This window comes from Sceloporus undulatus, chromosome 8 (assembly GCF_019175285.1).
Source record: "Sceloporus undulatus isolate JIND9_A2432 ecotype Alabama chromosome 8, SceUnd_v1.1, whole genome shotgun sequence".
Taxonomy (NCBI): domain Eukaryota; kingdom Metazoa; phylum Chordata; class Lepidosauria; order Squamata; family Phrynosomatidae; genus Sceloporus; species Sceloporus undulatus.
Window position 1 is genome coordinate 21,911,781 of NC_056529.1, and position 18,384 is coordinate 21,930,164.

The window sequence follows — 18,384 nt, forward strand, 5'->3', positions numbered from 1 at the left end:
TAAATCAATTTAAAACTAGCAACAGTGATGATATTTTTTAAAGGTTAAAATATATTGCGTGCTTTACCCATTAAAAATCAAACAACATACGCTGGAGAGGATAGTTATGTGCTTCTTCTTTAATGATTTATGTCATCTTGAACAAACTGATGTTGTTTGGCCACACTTTGGAAGGTTTGCCAGATCAGAGTTTTCAGTTCTTCAATTCTCCAGATGTTGGACTGCAAATCTCAACAGCTTCCACCTGCACACTCCAAGGTGAGGAATGTTGGGACTTATAGTCCAACAACTCCTGCAGGGTACCGTGATTCCCATCCTGGGCATAGACTTTGCTTATCTTTTGGAAAACATTAAAAAAGGCATTGCACACAACTTCTGTGGAAGACGTATGCAGCAAAAGGATAGACAAGAAGGTGCAACAGGAACACATACATTTTGGGAACTCTATAACATGGGCAGCACATGAGAAATGCCCATTCCTTTCATAGCCACCCACAATCTTTCCCAAAAGGCCATGGGGATAGGAGAAAGCCAGAAAAAGAACATCACTACAGGAAGGGTTTGTTATGGCACCTAGGAAGGATTCAGTGAGCATGAGAAGGAAAGGGGCTTTCTTGTCCATATGTGCTTCTGCATTGTTGGGTAGATGTGGCCACAGGCATGAGAAAGAGCTTAGAACAGGGGTAAGCAACCTGCGGCCCGCGGGCCGGATGCGGCCCGGCAAGGCCTTGGGACCGGCCCCAGCCCGGTCCTGCCGCTGATTGCCGCTGGAGCCTTTGGCCTATCAGGAGGAGGCGGGCAAGGGGGGGCAAGTGGCAGGCAAGGGGGCAAGCAGCAGGCAAGGGGGGCAATTGTCTATAGAAGCCTCCGAAACATGAATTTATGTTAACATTTTTTTTAAATCAGCAAAAATTTTTAGCGTGTCCTCCATTTTTTAAAAAGTGTCTTCCATTTGAAATCTTTGTCCTACATTTGTCCCGGTTTATTTATTTATTTAATTTTTTAAAAAATATTTAATTATTTATTTTTTGGCTTCGGCCCCCCCAGTTGTCTGAGGGACAGCAACCCGGCCCCCGGCTCAAAAAGGTTGCCTAACCCTGGCTTAGAAAAATGCTGCTAAATGCCACTTCCATAACATCTGGGAAGAGAACTATTCTCACTTGAGCTCCTAGAAATGCTCTGGGGAATCAGAATGAGCAAAGGAGATTTCGGATTTTGTTGCCTCGAAACGTCATGTTGGAAGAATCCACCGATATCACAAGCTTCACCTTGGAAGCGCAAATGGAGGCAAATGCAATCATTGAGCAGAGCACTGTCTGCACACCACATCTAGAAAACCTGTGGCCCTCCATATGTTGAAGGACTACAGCTCCCATCAATCCTCATCCCAGCTGGTGGGTGATGGGAACTGCAATCCAGGATCTGGAAGATCACAACTTCCCCCATCTACCTTCTCCTGTAGTCTCTTTCCAGGATTTTTAAGCAAAGGTTTTCCTTGCCACCCAAAATGAAGCTTCCAGGGATTGATCTGGGCCCTGTTTGGGGGGGGGGGGTCATTTGGATGCAATGCAGGTGCTTTAACCCAGAGGTACTTATTGACCTAATTTAGAGAAAGAGGAATGGCATAGCTCAACATTTATGCTCCTTATGGCTGCAAAGAGACAACATGCTCCTGTAACTACTTGCTTAACTTCAATATTGCTTTCTATGACCAGCAACAGTTTTCCTTAATCTCAAAACACTCTGTAGCAGGGGTGACAACTATACAATTCTGTTGTTGTTGTTGTTGTTGTGTGCCTTCAGATCATTTCCAACTTTAGAAGACTAGAAGCTGAAGCTATCATGGGTTTTCTTGGCAAGATTTGTTCAGAGGAGGTTTGCCATGGCCATCTTATGAGGCTGAGAAAGTGTGACTTGCCCAAAGTCACCCAGTGGGTTTCATGGCAGAGGTGGGATTTGAACCCTGGTCTCCAGAGTCATAGCCCAACACTCAAACCACTTCGCCACACTGGCTCTCATGCAGTTCTCTAGAAGTGGCTGAACTGCAAAACCCAGCAGCATCAAGGGTAAGGAACACTGGGAACTACAGTCCATTCAGTCCTTGAGGGCCACCTGTTATAGGTGTTTCTATGCTCCGCCTCCATCAAGGTAACCCCACCTCCATGGGTCATCCTTGGCACCCGATTGGCTCTGGATGTATCAAATGCAATCACACAAAATGCACAGCTGAGGCACCTCCCTGCTTAGTTGCTCCTTCCAAGCTGCGTGGGCTTCCCTTCTTTACCTGGGAGGAAACAGGTGTAGGGTTTGTTGGCAGCCATGTTTGGACTTGGAGCAAGGTAATGCCTGAATGTTTGTTCTGCACACAATGTGTCCCTGTAGTGCTGTATTTCTACTTGAATCTCTGCAGAGTGCACCTGCATGGTTGTGTGGCCTATGGAGCAGCTACATGGTGTTTGGGGCAGGTGCATGGCTCTCCTCTTTGGAAGGCCTGCAGAAGTTGGACTACAGTCCCCAGAATCCTGTCTGGGAGTGGCATGCAGAGAGTGGTAGTCCAACAATTGGAACTTTTAGACCATCAGGGTTTGAAGGAGCATTGTAGGGATTACAGCCAACTAGCATGGAGTGGACATTGGACTAGGACTCTGGGAGACCAAGGTTCAATTCCCTACACAGCCATGGAAGCCCACTGAGTGACTTGTGGGCATGATGCCACACTCTCTCAGCCTCAGAGGAAAGCCATGCCAAGCCTCCTTGGAATTAATCTTAAGAGTCAGCATGCCAAATAATGGCAAATTTGGGGAACTTTCCCTTTGGGGAACTACATAAGGTTGATGGTGTGTACAATTCTGGGATGCAGAAGATTATAGTTTGAGGGTTGGACTACGACTCTGAGAGCATCCTAGGGATTACAGAGAGCCAGTGTTGTGGTGTGAATAATGGACTATGGGAGATCAGGGTCCAAATCCCTGCATGGCCATGGAAACCCATTGGGTGACCATGGGCAAGTCACACTCTCTCAGCCTCAGAAGGAGGAAGAGGCAAAGCCCCCTCTGGACTAATCTTGCCAAGAAAGTCCCAGGATGGGTTCATTTTAGGGTCCCCATAAATGGCTTGACATGAAGGTACATAGGACAAACTAGAAGGGATATGATTTCTCAGATCATGGAAGAGAACAAAGTTTGGGAATCTTACTCTTTTGGACTATAGCTCCCAGAATTCCCCAGCCAACATGGTTAGAAAGGAACTCTGGGAGCTGTAGTCCAAAAAAAGGGGGGGGGTTCCCCATAAACTGGGTAAAGAGTTCCAGTCTTAGTTTTCTGTGGTTTTTTTGGGCTACGTGGCCATGTTCTAGAAGAGTTTGTTTCTGATGTTTCACCAGCATCGGTGGCTGGCATCTTCAGAAGAACAAACGTCAGGAACAAACTCTCCTAGAACATGGCCACTTAACCTGAAAAACCCACAAAAAGCTATGGATGTCGGCCACAAAGGCCTTCGACTTCACAGTTCCAGTCTTGCTTCTAAAGCTTGGCTTTTGTGTTCCTTCCCCCAAGTCCCCACTTTCCAGAAGCCGGATCCTGGTGGTGCAACCCTCCGTCTTTGGCCGCTGCAGATTCCCCTTGGGATGTCACCGAAATCTCCACCTGGCAGAAGCACCTGGAAGAACAGACCAAGCTGAGCCCCTTGGAAGGAGATGCAAAGGACTTTCTGCGAGCGGAGGATCCTGTGAGTAGAGACTGACTGCTCCTGGTTGCAGAAAGTGTGGAGGAATATTCGGTATCTAGATTAAGCAGAGTGCGGCAGGGCTTTTGCGACACAATTGCATCTCAGAATTGCACACACGGTCAAAGGGTACTTTCCCAAATTTGTCGTTATTTGTTTTAAAAAAGCAACTCTTTTACTTTCCAGTTTCTCAGAAGTGACTAAAAACTTTACAAGGCTGCCAACCTATGGCTCAATGCTATGGAGTGCTGGGATGTGTAGTTTTGCAACACGTTTACCCTTCTGTGTCGGAGTCCTCTGGTGCCACGACGAATCCCAGCCTTCCATAATAATAATAATTATTATTATTATTATTATTATTATTATTAATTATTAATAATATCTCACCTCTCTGTGTAGCACAACAGGGGCGGCTTACATGTTAAAACATACAGTCCCCGACCCCAATATCCCAACCCCCCCAAAATACAATTAAACAATTCATAATGAAAAACATGCTTAAAAATAACAATAAGCATTCCATAGAAGAGAAGCATGACAACTAAAACAGTATCAAACCGCATTATTTCTGCAGCTTGACGCTGAAAAAGTGTGCCTTGCTCAGTAGCACCTAATGCATTTCCATGGCTGCGCCAGTGATTCGAACGCTGGCCTCCTGGAGCCCCAGTTTGACACTCTCAGCCACTTCCTTGTGTTGGTATTTTGTACCTCTCTGGGATGCGCAGGAGCTGGAGGCCATCAAGGCGAAGGTTCGTGAGATGGAGAAAGAAGAGGAATGGCTTCAGGAGCTACAAGCAGAAGCAAAGAGCCTCATCATGAGTTCGGAGCCAGGTAGGGCTTTGGGTGCTGCTCAGGGCTGGGAAGGGACCCTTGTTTAGCTGCATGAAGCACCTTCGATGGTGGCATCCAGGGGATAGAGGCTGCCCTGGGACATGCCTTGCCAAGGCCGAGAGGGCGCCTCCGCTGCGGAGCTGAGAAACATGACTCTAAAAAGGCAATCCACTCCTAGTCTTTCTTGCCTTTCATGGAAAGCAATGGTTGCCATTACTGGGTGCAACACTGAAAAAACAGTATCTGCTGTAGATTTTTGTGGTTTTTTCAAGCTATGTGCCCATGTTCTAGAAGAGTTTATTCCTGACATTTTGCCAGCATCTGTGGCTGGCATTCTCTGAGAAAAGATGAAGATGCCAGCCACAGATGCTGGCGAAACGTCAGGAATAAACTCTTCTAGAACATGGCCAGAGCCCGAAAAACCCACAAAAAACTCTGGATGCCGGCCATGAAAGCCTTTGACTTCCCAGTATCTGCTGTGTTGCTCACGAATGTTCTTCTTACTGTCTTATTTCATTTTTATCTTACGTTTCCCCCATAATGGGAACTCTGTTAGGATTATTTGTCATTGTTTTGAGGTGGGCTAACCTATATAACAGCTCAAGATATGCAAGTTCTTGTCCAACGCCAGCGCCCAGGTGTATAAAATGTTGATGGCTGTCATCGTTGTTGTTGCTGTGTGCCTTCAAGTCATTTCTGACTTATGGCAACCCTAAGGCCAACTTCTCATGGGGTTTTCTTGGTAAGAGTTGTTCAGAGGTTTGGCATTGCCTTTCTCTAGGGCTGAGAGAGTGTGACTTGCCCAAGGTCACCCAATGGGTTTCCATGGCTGACCTGGAAATTGAACCCTGGTCTCCAGAGTCCTAGTCCAATGCTCAAACCACAACCCCATGCTGCAAAGCTGCTTAGAAGGCGCTAAGACTTAACCCTGTGTGGATTGTCTAGGCTGCTAAGACCTCTTAGTGGGTTTAAGGGGGATTTGATAACCATTTGTTCTTTAATTAAACACAATATTTGTTAGCATTTTGGGTAGGCGATTCCCATAAAGACTTTTACAGATCTCATGCAGGATGGTTTTCTCTTTGCAGGTCTTGCTTTACCCAGGACAACCGAGGAAAAGGTGGAAGCTGACCAGCGCTCCATCTACGTGGGGAACGTAAGCGAGACGGATGCCAAAGGGCTCTCTTGAGAAACGCTGCTTGGGTTTTCCCAGTTGGTCTTGCCTCTCCATCCCCAGCAAGGTCTCCATCTCTGTAGCTTTATAAGAAGAGGCTGGAAAGCTCCCTTGCTGGGGATGGATTAGTTCAGCTGGAGATCCTGCATTGAGCAGTGGGTTCCTCTGGATGGTCCATTGGGGTCCCTTCCAACTCTAGGATTCTATGGGTGCGTCTACCCTGTAGAAATAATAACACAGCTTGACACCACTTTAAATGCCATGGTGCCATGCAATGGAATCCTTGTAGTTTGTGGCAGCCCCAGAGCGCTCTGACAGAGAAGGCAAAACTTCTCACATTACAAATCTTAGCATTCCATTGCACTGAGCCATGGCAGTTAAAGCGGTGTCAAACTGCATTAATTCTGCAGTGTAGATGTAGTCAGTCTCTCTTCTTTCTCCCAGCATGTGACCCAAGAAATTAAAGCAAAATATTCTTAAAAAAATAAGCCATTGGCAGAAAACTTTTTCCAAGATAATAACAATAAACAAACAGTTCTGACAGCAGCACAAAGTTAAAACAGCTTAAAACACGTTGTTGTTGTTGTTGTTGTATGCCTTCAAGCCATTTCTAACTTATGATGACCCTAAGACAAACCTATCTGAGAGTCTTTGTGGCTGAAGAGCAGGGTATCAATACTTTTTGGTTAGGGGTTTGTCATTGCCATCGGCTGAGAGCATGGCATGCCCAACATCACCAAATGGGTTTCCATGGCCAAGCTGGGAATCAAACCCTGGTCTCCAGGGTCATAGTCCATCACCCAAACCACTACACCAAGCTGTCTTTAGCATAGTGTAATGTAAAGCAAAGTGTACCATAAAGCAAAGTTTGCCTTGTACATGGAGCCTGTGGTCTTTGCAGGTGGATTATGGAGGAACCGCAGAAGAACTGGAGTCGCATTTCAACAGCTGCGGGAAGATCAACCGGGTGACCATCCTTTGCGATAAGTTCTCTGGCCACCCCAAAGGGCAAGTGTCCTGCTATTTATTAGGAATTAATGAAGAAATGACAGGTTTCGGGATGGGAGGGCAGCTGGAGAGGAAGATGGAGATGAGATACCAGAACTGCAGCCATGGCAAGGTCTGGTTTGGACTTCAGGGCTTGGTAAAGTTCCCACTTGGGGGATTCTGGGAGTTGCTACCTGGAAATTTGGGGAAGTTCCTCAGTCATTGCAGATCCCTGGTTCCAATGCCATTTTAGTTGGTCCAATTGTATAGGATTGTTGTTGTGTGCCTTCAAGTAGTTTCCAGCCAATGGCGACTCTAAGGCGAACCTTATCATGGGTTTTTTCTTGGCAAGATTTGTTCAGAGCAGGTTTGCCATTGCCTTCCCCTGAGGCTGAGAGAGAGTGACTTGCCTAAAGTTACCCAATGGGTTTCCATGGCTGACCTGGGAATTGAACCCTGGTCTCCAGAGCTGTAGTCCAACACTGAAACCACTACGCCATGCTGGCTCTCATTGGGAATAAGTGAATTTTAATACATTAATATAATAATTAATATTTAACAAATATCCACCTTGAATCCCATTGTGGGAGAAGGGACATCAATCCTTGGATGTTACATACTTCTCTCCAATTGCAGATCCATGTAAGGGATCAGTTGCCATCTCTTATTGGACTGAGCTTCAAAAGCTTGTATAAAACATGGCTTGATCCTATGGAATCCTGGGATTTGTAGTTTGGTGAGTCACCAGCACTCTTTGGCAGAGAGGGCTTGATAATAATAATAATAATAATAATAATAATAATAATAATAATAATAAAAATTGATCTCGCCTCTCCTATGAGATCGAAGCGTCAAAGACCTTGTAATGTTCTTGTAAAACTGCAAATCCCAGGAGGGAGCTTCAGTGGTGTCGAACTGCATAGTTTCTACAGTGCAGATGCACCTTAAACATTTTCAGTTTAATGCTCTAAATGCTTTTTGTCCATTTAACTTCTGGCGGGTTGAGAGACAGCAGTGAAATGCTTTAAACAACTCAGTAAATAGTACGAAAGAGCTTTCAGTGGTCTTAAAGGAAGGCTGGTGGTCTCTTTCTCCTCTTGCAGGTATGCCTACATTGAGTTTGCTGGCAAGAGCTCCGTAAAGGCAGCCATGGAGCTGGACGAGAGCATATTCAGGGACCGCGTCATTAAGGTGGGTGCCTTTTTGGCAAAGCACACTGGATAGCCTTGATATCTTTCCCTTAGGGAAAAGTTAGCTATTTGGAGTTGGGAATGCCTGCATTACATGCAAAAGGTCTCATTTGTATTGCTGGATATCTTCCATTCGAAAGGTATCAGGCAGCAGGTGACAACAGAGTCCATGTGAGCTGGGGAGATTTGGGGAATGGTGGTTCAAAAGAGGAGTGTTTCTAGGCTCAGATGGTGAGCTGACCAGACGTCCTCCTTTTCCAGGACCTGTCCTACACTTCCACCTTCTGTCCAGGAGGAATTCCAAAATCTCCTCCATTTTGAGCACAATGAAGAAGTCTCTATGAAAGGTTTCTAGTTCAGTCCCTAGCAGCATCTTCAGATCGTTGTTGTTTTCTGTCTTCAAGTCATTTCCGACTTATAGCGACCCTAAGGCAAACCTATCATGAGGTTTTCTTGGGCCTCATTCCCACTTAGAAATAAATCAGTTTGCGGTCCAAATCGATGGGCGACAGCGGACCACGGTTCCCATTACATTTGCCCTGATCGCATTTTTCCCCCTGTAAATTAACCCACTTGTGGTTCACATTCATGAATGAATCAGTTCAAAATGATTTGGTTCCAGCTGGCCAAAGGAGAACTTTGAATCGATTCCAATCGGCTTGTGGTTCACACTTGCGTGGAATCGATTCATCCAAAAAGACGTGGAAAAATCAGTGTCAAAAAGACGCAAGTTAAATGGGTCTAGTGCATGGCTCTCTCCAAATCAGTTCAAGTGCAAACCATTTCATTTAAACCGGTTCAAAACCGATTTGTGATCCAGTTTAAAAGGTAGTGGGAATGAGGCCTTAGTATGTTTCTTCAGAGCGGGTTTGGCATTGCCATCCTTTGAGGCTGAGAGAGTCTGACTTGCCAAAGGTCACCCCATAGATTTACATGGAACAAAGAATCTTTCCTGGAATCTGCAGCTGACAGTCAGAAAGGACAGCACTTTTCCAGATGGACCCCTGGTCTGACTCAATACAAGGCTGGATTCCTATATTCTTTCAGGTTCTGCCCAAAAGGACCAACATGCCAGGGATCAGCACTACCGACCGTGGCGGCGCCCGGGCTCATTTCCACGGCCGGGGAGCTTTGTCGCGCCGTGGCATCTTCTGCAGCGGGCAGCACGCAAGGCCACGCGGAAGGGTCTACAGGTGAGCAGGCAAACGGAAGGAGAAATACGGTGGGGAGAAGATAAGGAAGGATTCTGCCGGAAAATCCAGAGGCTGGCATTTTCTCTGAAGATGCCAGCCACAGATGCTGGCGAAACGTCAAGAATAAACTCTTCTAGAACATGGCCGTATATCCCAAAAAAACCACAAAAAACCTCCTAGATACTTCTTGTTTTCATCAGAAACCTTCCCAAAATGGTGACCTTCACTTCCCCATTTTGGGAAGGACTCTGACGAAAGAATAAAATACTTGGGAGCACAGTCAGGAGGTGCAGCCCATAGCAGGAAAGGTTGAGAAGAGACATTGCCCCACTTCTGCAGTTGGGTTAGAGGTCCACCTTCTGTCCTTGTTTTTGCAATGCCGCCTCCTGGCTACTACTTTGCACCCTGCCAACCGTGCAGGTGGTGCTTTTTCATCCAAGACAGTTCCACCCTTTGGGTCCTGTTCATCTGGGGATTTGCAGAAGTTACTAAACAGCCGCAAAGCAAGCCCTGCAGCTGAAGGAGAATCTCTTTCTCCTGTCCTGTCTTTCTGTGGGACTCTTGGAAGCGAGTCCAGCCTAAAAGGGCACCAATGCCTGGGCTCTCGCCATTGCAGCTGCCTCTCTGCTTTAACATCACTTGGGCACCTGGGAGGCCAGCAGGGTCCGTTCAGCTCCATGAAAGCAATGAATCTGGCGCTGGAGCAGTACCCCTTGGCAGTGGGCTTTCATTTATTTCCCTCCCGTATCAGAAGGGATAGAAGTGAGCAGTGGTTTGCTGCCCAGCAGCATGCCATACCTGACAGCCGTTCACCTCGGTGTCCGTGGCGCAGCTGGTTTGGAGTGTCCCTGGGAGCAAATGTGTCACCTGTGTTGCTGTTGCAGCATCAATGTGCCGCTTTGACAGCCTTGCCCCAGATTTCCTGAAATGGGAGGTCTGCCTTTTGTGCCAAGCGAGGTGCATTAGCCTGGGCACTGCAGTTCTTGTTGCTGCTGTTAATGATAATATTGATAATAATGATAATAATAATATCCCACTCCCCGCTCCCCAAAGTTGGAACTCAAAGCATCTTTAAAAACATGCAAACGTGAACCATATAGAATTAAACTGAGACAGGAATCATTCAGATGTTTTAGAGTTAGGGGGGATGATGAAATATTATTATTATTATTATTATTATTATTATTATTATTATTATTATATTTATATTTATATCCCGCCCTTTCCCCAAAACTGGGACTCAGAGTGGCTTATAAGACTAGAAACAGTGCAATTAAAAACATAGAAAAGTGTTACATTAAAACAGAATTAAATTATTACAATATTAAAACAAATTGCATATAAAAGAATAAAATATAGCTTAAAAGATACACATTTTTTAAAAAATGCAATCCCCTGGATGTTAGCAGACTGCAACTCCCAGCATCCCTCACATTGCTAAGCATATATCGGTTATCTGGGTGGTGTAGTCTACTAATATCTGGAGAGCTGCCTTTTGCCTGAGAGCAGCTGCCTGTTTGCCAGTTTAGACCAGCCTTTCCCATCCTGCTGCCCTTTAGATATCCCAACCTTGTGAAAGGAGAGAAAACATGATTGAAATGACTAGAAACCTGCTCTGTTGGAGCAGTGTTGAGGCTGAAAGATGCTGCCATAGACGTGGCTTTTCATGCGGCAAGTTTCCAAAACGCAGCACCTACGTAACCTTTTCTGTCCATAAAGCAGTCGGTTCTGCAGCCCTCAATGCAGCCTGACAAGTGCACTTGAAATCAATTATATATATGATGGAAAGCCTGGTCAGGGCCAGATATTGATCAACAGGGGGGAAAAATCTTGATCCTTCCAGCGACGGAGAAAGCGGCTTAGATGAAGAGAGCGCTGATAAGTTTGACATCTGGCAGACCTTCCTAGACCTCTCTGGGGTCTGAGCTGGTATGTGGCATCTCTCCTTATGTGGAGCATCGGATGGAAAGAAGTCTTAAATCAGGTGTGGATAACTGTGGCCTTCCAGATATTGAACTGTAGCTCCCATAAGCTGGGGCTGATGGGACTTTCAGTCCAACGTTATCTTGAGGGCCGCAGTTGGATGGGTTCATCATAGATGGATTCATCCGGAATGCACCTTCTATGGCATGGTTGTATTTGAAAGCAAACAAGTGTGTTTTCTAGGAACCAAGTGGTTAAAAACTTATTGCAAAGGTGAGGATGTGTTTGTGTTTTCCCTCTCTAGGGGCCGCGGAAGACTATCTCCTTGGTATGCGCCCTACTAGATGGTAAAATGAGAGGACCCAAGCAGTGGAAAAGAATTGGGGAGGAAATGCAGGCAAGCCCATCAAAATGAAGACTGTTCTCATCTATTGATCTCTTGTGAGTTATTTGTGTTGAGTTGTCATTCTTCTAACAAAAAAATTGCAGAGGATTCCTACCTTCTTCTCAGATACAACAAAGACCTTTGTCAGCATCAGAGAAGACCTTTGTCGACACCCGAGGCTTGCGGACTGTCATATGGGTGCGCAAAAAGGACCCTTCTGATTGTGTTTTGGCACTGCTGCGTGAGTTATCTAGACAGTGGATAGAAAACTAAAGCCTCACCATAATACCTGGACTGCCCTTTCCTTTCTCTATCCCACCTTGCGATATTAGGTATCCTGGATCATGCTGGAAAGTCCGTCGGTTGGTCTCCTTGGCACAGCTGATAATTCCTTGATTCTGCCCATTGAAAGGGGTTTGAGGAGGTAGGCAAGGAGTGTGCAGATAGGGTTTTTTATATATACACCGTGCTTAAACCACATAAGGACTTGGCTCCCAGGAACGATGCTGGGTCTACTCCTTAAAGGGATGTGAACACGATTGAGCTGTAGAAACCTGGCTTGTAAAAATACCTTTTTCCTTTCCTATTGGTGTAAAATAGTACCTTGAAACCTGTGAAGATGGTTGAGTTTATAGAGGAGGGGGAAAAAGCATCACCTTGTTTTTATAAATTGCACCATGCAAAGTCCAGTCTTACATTGTCCTTAATTTGCCTTTCACTTCTAGTCCTCCTGCAGTAGCCAAAGAGAAAATAGAAAAGAAACGTGTGCTCTGTTCTCTAACTTAAACATCCAGTTTAAGCTCTATAATTGCAGAATGGGAGGTGTGCAATCTTACCTTTTAGCAGATGGAAAAGGGTGACCTTTGGATTTGGGCGAGTGAAAAAATGTAATGTTTTCAGTAATAGTGTTCTTTTTAAAAAATGGTTCCCCGGGGAAATGTTTCCTGCACTTGACCCGACTGAGATGAGCGAGAACATGGCTCCCACCTCTTTCAAGGGGTTTGTGGCGGAGTATTTCCCAGGTGAGTAATGACTGGGCAGATGTTGAAGGGAAGCAGAGTGAAAAATTGGGATTCTGTATGAAAGCCTTCATGCCTATGAACAGAAATGCAGTTTTGTCATAAAGCTGTTTTGTAAGATGTTAAATATATTTTAAGCAAAATAAATGATTCTACTAATTAAACCAAACCCACAACGAAAGCCGTGGCTGTGGCTCTGTCTCCTAATTTGCCTCTGTAGCAAGCGCCTTTAATAACGGAACAGGATGGAGAAAAGTAAGCACTGCCCTATATATTTGGGGGAGGTGTGAATATTTATTCAGACTATTTTGGGGTGCCATGTTCTGACTATCACCCCATTGTCCCTTTTTTCTTTTAATCCACATCTTTTCATAGATGGGAAGCTAGCATGCTGCTTAAATCATTAATCCTGCAATCTGTCCAACATGAAAACTTACAGAATCCTAGAGTTGGAAGAGACCCCAAGGGCCATCCAATCCAACCCAATTGTCCCATTCAGAAAGACAGTCAAAGCCCTCCTTGTGACAGATGGCCATCCAGCCTCTGTTTCAAAACCTCCAAAGGAGGAGAGACCACCATACTCCAAGGAAGCAAATTCCGCTGTTGAACAGCTCTTGCCTTGAGGAAGTTCTTCCTAATGTTTAGGTGGAATCTCTTTTCCTGTAGTTTGCATCTAATGATCCTATTCTCTGGAGCAGCAGAAAACAAGCTTGCTCCATCCTCAACAGGAAATCCCTTTAAATGTTTAAGCAGGGCTCTCACCCCTTAACCGTCTCTTCTCCAGGCTAAATATACCTAAGCTGCTTCCCATAGGATGGTTTCCAGACCTTCCACTATTTTGGTCGCCCTTCCCTACACCTGCTCCAACTTGTCACAATCCCTCTTGAACTGTGGTGCCCAAAACTGGACACTTGATTCCAGGTGAGGCATGTCTTTAGGAAAATTTGCAATGAGACTGGCCCTAAAATCTTGGGGCTGTCTTAGATGGCTGGGCCAGTTTGGGTAGGGGTTTGCGTGCTGGACTACGACTCTGGAGACCAGAGTTCAAGTCTCTGCTCATCCAGGGAAACCCACTGGGTGAGCTTGGGCAAGTCACATTCTCTCAGCCTCAGAGGAAGGCAATGGCAAACCTGGCCAAGAAAACACTCGGATAGGATAGTCAAGAGTCAATTTGAAGGCACATAACCATTTTGTGTGGAAAATGCCTCATTATAGCACCAACTTCCCTTTCTCTACCTTGGTAAGCAATGAGTCCAGACCAGCTGACTGTGAAGAGGATTTATTTTACACAGCATGACTTGAGACAGCAACAACACATATTATATACAGGACATAATAAATATGTACAGCGATGTGCAGTGTTCTAGATGGAAGCTTCAGCAAACCTGAACCATCATGGAAGTCACCATGTTGTCAAAGGCCCTAAGAGAGATGCAGAGACAGGGTGAGGGAAGCAGCAAATGTGTGGGAGCAAAAAACCAGTCCAAAGAAACCACCTAGTTAACATTATGAGAGAATACGTCCCACTCTTATGTCATAGCTTGGAAAAGCTGAGAACTATAAAAACAGCACTCTCTCCAGAGGCAAAAGTAGGTGGGACTTTACTCATCATAAAATGTTAAGAGGTGCCAGTAAACTCCTATTAGTATTAGATGGCTTTTTGTGATAACTAGCGTTTGCATCAGCTCCACCTTTTGAGTGAATGCAGCTTATGGGGTTTTAAGGCACTTGATCTAACAGTTTAAAGCTTAAAACTAAACAGCCATAAAACAACATTCTCTTTAAAAGCAGAGAATACCAGTTATCCTTTAAAAAACCACATCAAATACTATTAAAAAAATCCCAGGGATCAGGACAGACTCGACTTGCCACAGCGAGGATAATGCAGAAGGAACCAAGCAAACACATCAAGAGAAATTAAAAGATATAGCCATGTTAGTCTGTAGAATCGGTATGGAGAGATCTTGTCGCACCTTTGAGACTAACAGAAATAAAGAAGTTGGCAGCATGAGCTTTCATAGACTTAGTCTACTTCCCCAGATGCATGTAGTGGAAAGAACCCCAATATTTGGGCAGCACATGAGATATGTCCCCTCTCTCCAGAGGCCACCCACCTTCTCCCACTGTGGACTCACCTGGATTGGATCTGGTCCCCGGGGTTATAAAAGGGGTTGCACATGACGTCTGTGTAAGAATTATGCAGCTTCCTGAACATCTGGAAAGAGAAACAGTCTCATTTGAATGCCATAGGAACTGGGGAATCAGAATGAGCAGAGGCCCACCCAGAGAGGGGTTGTCCTGGACTTACGCTTCGGATTTCGTTGTCTCTTAGCGCTGTGTTGGAAGAATCCACCACCATCACAAACTTCACCTTGGAATTGGTCACGTAGCCGTATCTGCTTGTTCAGTCAAGGAAAAGTGTGGTGGGAACATAGGAAGCAAGCGCAACCATTTAGCTGAGCACTGTCTACCCAATGGCTAGAAAACCTGTGGTCCTCCAGATGTGGCAAGACTAAATTTCCCATCAATCTGGGACTGCTAAGAACTGCAGTCCAAAATCATCTGGAGAACTCCATGTTTCCTAGCCCTGGTTGTACTTAACTGCCATCATCTTTCCAGTATTTCAGATCTGTTTTCTTCTAGATGCGAGAGGATTCAACCTCTGTCTTTCCTTCACGGAAATGACATATTTACTCTGAGTCCTGGTACTGGCCACAGACAAATCTGCCAATTCCACTCTAATGCAGGTTGATCCTCGCCTCTTTAGGAGTGGAATCCCAGATAGAGACTGAGTCTCCTTTATCCAAATTACTTGGGACCAGAAGTATTTGGGATTTCTTTAGGATCTTGGAATATCTGCATATACAGTGGACCCTTGTTATCCGCTGGGGTTTGGTTCCAAGATCCCCCGTGTATAACAAAACCTGCGTATGCTCAAGTCCCATGAAATATGACATAGCAAAATGATGTCCCTTATAAGAAATAGTTGAAATTTATCCTTTTTTGGAACCTTTTCAAACCGTGAATAAAAAACCCGTGTATAAGAAGGGCCAACAATGAGTCCAGACCTGCTGACTGTGAAGAGGGAAACCAGTACATCACATAACATCTTGGGGTGGAACCTAAGTCTAAACACGAAATTCATTTATATACATCTATATACATCTTATACTCATAACCTGCAGGTAATTTTATATACAATGTTTTCAATTGTTTTCTGCATGAAACAAAGTTTGTGTACACTGGACCATAAAAGCAAAGGTGCCAGTATCTCCGCCACCCATTAAGACAAAGTTTGGACTTTGGACCATTCTGGGATTCCAGATAAAGGAGACTCGATCCGTAACAACAACATTTGTCTGGAGTAGTCTGCCAGGGCAGCAAGGAGTGATGCTAAGGAATAATCTTAGGGAGAGGGAGAGATGGGCAGCCCAACTCCATTGGGCCTTGCCTGAGAAGAAGACGGCCCTCCCTCAGTCCTTCTGCCTCGGTCCAGGCCTCAGGGGGAGAGAAGCTTTGCTGGACTGTCCTCCTCCCCACTTCCATTCCCTTCTTCTTTTGTGTATTCTCTTTTTAGATTGTAAGCCTGAGGGCAGGGAAATGTCTCATTTAAAACAACGTAAGCCGCTCTGACAGCCTTTTGGCTGAAGAGCGGGGTATAAATACTATAAAGAAATAAAAATGATTGATAAGTACAGTGTGTCTGCATTATATACAGGCACGTTTTATGTGGATTCCAGCATATGCTGGAAGTGAGGGAGGCGTGCGCCAGAAGGAAACAATGGTGTGCGGCGTGCACCCTGCCATCGCGCATCCGTGGGCACGAGCCCCATTCATTTGAATGGGGCTTGAGGATCCGTGTTTTTTCCTTTACGTGGGAAAAGTACGCAAAGGACCGGATCCCCGCGTAAGGGAAGGCGGGCTGTAATAAGAAATCCTCTCCACCCTCTTTGAAGATACACCTTGTAGTCCTCGGTGGGGTACAAGAGCCCCAGGTAGAGCTCCCTCTGGTCCACCAGGGCCTTGCCCATGGCCGAAATCTTCTCGTCCACCACGTCGAGGGAGGTGTGCACCGTGTAGTGGAACTTCAGCTCGTTCTCCGTCGGGACGCTCTTGATGTACAGCGGATAGTTCTGGGGAAACAAGGAGAAGATCCAGCGGCCGACGCCACAAGCATGAACTCCCCCTCCTCCAAGGCTGGCCTAAGCGGGGCCTGTCCTGACCAGCTTTAATTCAGAAGCCCCCCAATGGGCTGGGAACCACAGGGCCCTCCGGACAGCACCCCACTGCAATTCCCAGCAGCCACTGGGGAGCAATGCTGGCATTTGCAGCCCCACAAGAGATCTGGAGCCTCCAGCCAGGGGCCATATATATATCTATATAGCCACAGAGGTAGAATTCAAAGATACAGCTGTGTTAGTCAGTAGAATCAGAGAGATCTTGGGGCACCTTTGAGACCCAGTGAAAGAAAGAAGCTGGCAGCATGAGGAGCTTCGCTAGGCTTCAGTCTCCTTCCTCAGATGCCTTTGAAGCCCAGGGAAGCTTCTTCCTTCAGTGAGAGCCAAAGGTGCCCCAGCATCTCTCTGCATGCTCTCCTCTCTCTCTCTCTCTCTGAGTCTAAAGTCGAACCGGAGCCGGCGCTCTTCCCGCCTTCATTCAGGGGCCTCTTAGTTCTGGGGAAGCTGTGCATCTACGCTGCGGATTCAACGCAGCTTGGCCCCCTTTCAAGCCCTCTGCCTCCATCCTTCAGCTCTGGGGGTCCCCACAACAGACCCAGCTCCCAGAATGCCATAGCCTTGAGCCAGACAACCAGCTGAAGCGGGTGACCCTCCTCCAGCGGGGATGCGGCCATCCTCGCCTTCTCTTACCTCCTTGGCGATCACGGCGATGCAGACCGCCATCTTGGCTTCCTTTGCCCTTACTTCCGCCCACGTGACGAGGCGGGAGCCAATCAGCGCGCCTCTGCTGCCCTGCGCTGCTCACGTGACCCGCCGCCGCCGTTCTTTTCTGAAGGGTCTCCGGCGGCGGGACTCGGAGGAGGGGGCCGCGGTTGCCATGGCGACGGGGAGGCTCCTGCTGGGCCTCTGCTGCGGCCTAGTCGCCCTTTCAAGCCTGAGGGCGGCAACTGCCAATGGAGCCTCAAGCGGGAGCCCCAGCTTCATCTTGCTGCTCATGGACGATGTGAGGAAGGAGGGCGGAAGGGCTTGCTGGGGACGATGGGGGCTGTAGTCCAAAAAAGGAACCAGTTTCCCCACATTTCCGGGTCTCGCCTTCTCTCTTTTCGTGTGTATTTTATATATATATATATATAATAATAATAATAATTTAATAATTTGTTTTATTTATATACCGCTATTCCAAAGATCATAGCGGTGAACAGCAAGTAAGCTAATTAGCAAGTAAGCTAATTTGCCCCCAACAGTCTGGGTATATATAAACACCACACATACATATATATAAATACACACATAAACATACACACATATATGTAAACACATACATATACATAAACACACACACACATAAACATACATAAATATGTAAATAATTGTCGCTTACTATCTGATCTTCTGTTGTTGGCTGTTTATTGATCCATTTCCTGTATTGCTATGTACTGTATATGTATTATCCTACTTGTGAGTATGTATTTTCCCTGGATAATGATTAACCATCCATTATGAAGCCTTGCCCTCCCTCCAGTCCATCTGCCTTGGTCCAGGCCTCGGAGGTTGAGAGGAACTGCTGGACCTCTTACCCTTTCTCGTCACCACTCCCTTCTCCTTCTGTATCATGTCTTTTTTAGATTGTAAGCCTGAGGGCAGGGAACCGTCTAACTAAAAAGATTGCATGTACAGCGCTGTGTAAATTTACAGCGCTTCATAAATAAAGGTTAATAATAATAATAATAATAATTAAAAAAGAAGCCTTAGAAAGACTTAGAGAAAAAGACCAACCTCTT

General features: G+C 45.9%; 3 protein-coding genes across 6 annotated transcripts in view; 2 read left to right on the top strand and 1 right to left on the bottom strand.

The window, feature by feature from the left end:
- Window positions 1–2,319: 2,319 nt before the first annotated feature.
- On the top strand, window positions 2,320–12,593 carry PABPN1L (PABPN1 like, cytoplasmic). The gene is made up of 8 exons (XM_042437792.1): window positions 2,320–2,339; window positions 3,555–3,726; window positions 4,449–4,554; window positions 5,643–5,710; window positions 6,630–6,736; window positions 7,819–7,906; window positions 8,953–9,098; window positions 11,326–12,593. Exons 1-8 carry the CDS (start codon window positions 2,320–2,322, stop codon window positions 11,363–11,365), a joined length of 747 nt encoding a protein of 248 aa, XP_042293726.1. The 3' UTR covers window positions 11,366–12,593.
- A 1,095-nt stretch (window positions 12,594–13,688) lies between these two features.
- Window positions 13,689–17,425, bottom strand: TRAPPC2L (trafficking protein particle complex subunit 2L). The gene is made up of 5 exons (XM_042438787.1): window positions 17,294–17,425; window positions 16,386–16,558; window positions 14,734–14,821; window positions 14,561–14,640; window positions 13,689–13,847 (listed from the first exon to the last, which is right to left on the bottom strand). Exons 1-5 carry the CDS (start codon window positions 17,324–17,326, stop codon window positions 13,802–13,804), a joined length of 420 nt encoding a protein of 139 aa, XP_042294721.1. The 5' UTR covers window positions 17,327–17,425; the 3' UTR covers window positions 13,689–13,801.
- Window positions 17,426–17,470: 45 nt separating this feature from the next.
- Window positions 17,471–18,384, top strand: part of GALNS (galactosamine (N-acetyl)-6-sulfatase) — a 52,313-nt gene continuing 51,399 nt past the window's right edge. For 3 of the 4 annotated variants that reach the window (XR_006100611.1, XM_042438782.1, XM_042438784.1), the window contains exon 1: window positions 17,471–17,606. Coding sequence is in view for 2 of the 4 variants with exons in the window: in XM_042438782.1 (XP_042294716.1) it covers window positions 17,481–17,606 (126 nt within the window). In the remaining 2 variants the exon portion in view is untranslated. Of the gene's footprint in view, window positions 17,709–18,384 lie in introns of all 4 variants that reach the window. The other variant, XM_042438783.1, reaches the window with a different exon arrangement.

Excerpts from the sequence above, each read along its gene's own strand:
- PABPN1L (XM_042437792.1), top strand. The coding sequence starts at position 2,320 with ATGTTTGGACTTGGAGCAAG. Across the intron at positions 2,340-3,554 it reads ATGTTTGGACTTGGAGCAAG|TCCCCACTTTCCAGAAGCCG; the intron begins GTAATGCCTGAA and ends CCTTCCCCCAAG. Across the intron at positions 3,727-4,448 it reads TTCTGCGAGCGGAGGATCCT|GAGCTGGAGGCCATCAAGGC; the intron begins GTGAGTAGAGAC and ends TGGGATGCGCAG.
- TRAPPC2L (XM_042438787.1), bottom strand. The coding sequence starts at position 17,326 with ATGGCGGTCTGCATCGCCGTGATCGCCAAGGAG. Across the intron at positions 16,559-17,293 it reads TCGCCGTGATCGCCAAGGAG|AACTATCCGCTGTACATCAA; the intron begins GTAAGAGAAGGC and ends TTGTTTCCCCAG. Across the intron at positions 13,848-14,560 it reads GGGGACCAGATCCAATCCAG|GGCCTTTGACAACATGGTGA; the intron begins GTGAGTCCACAG and ends CATCTCTCTTAG.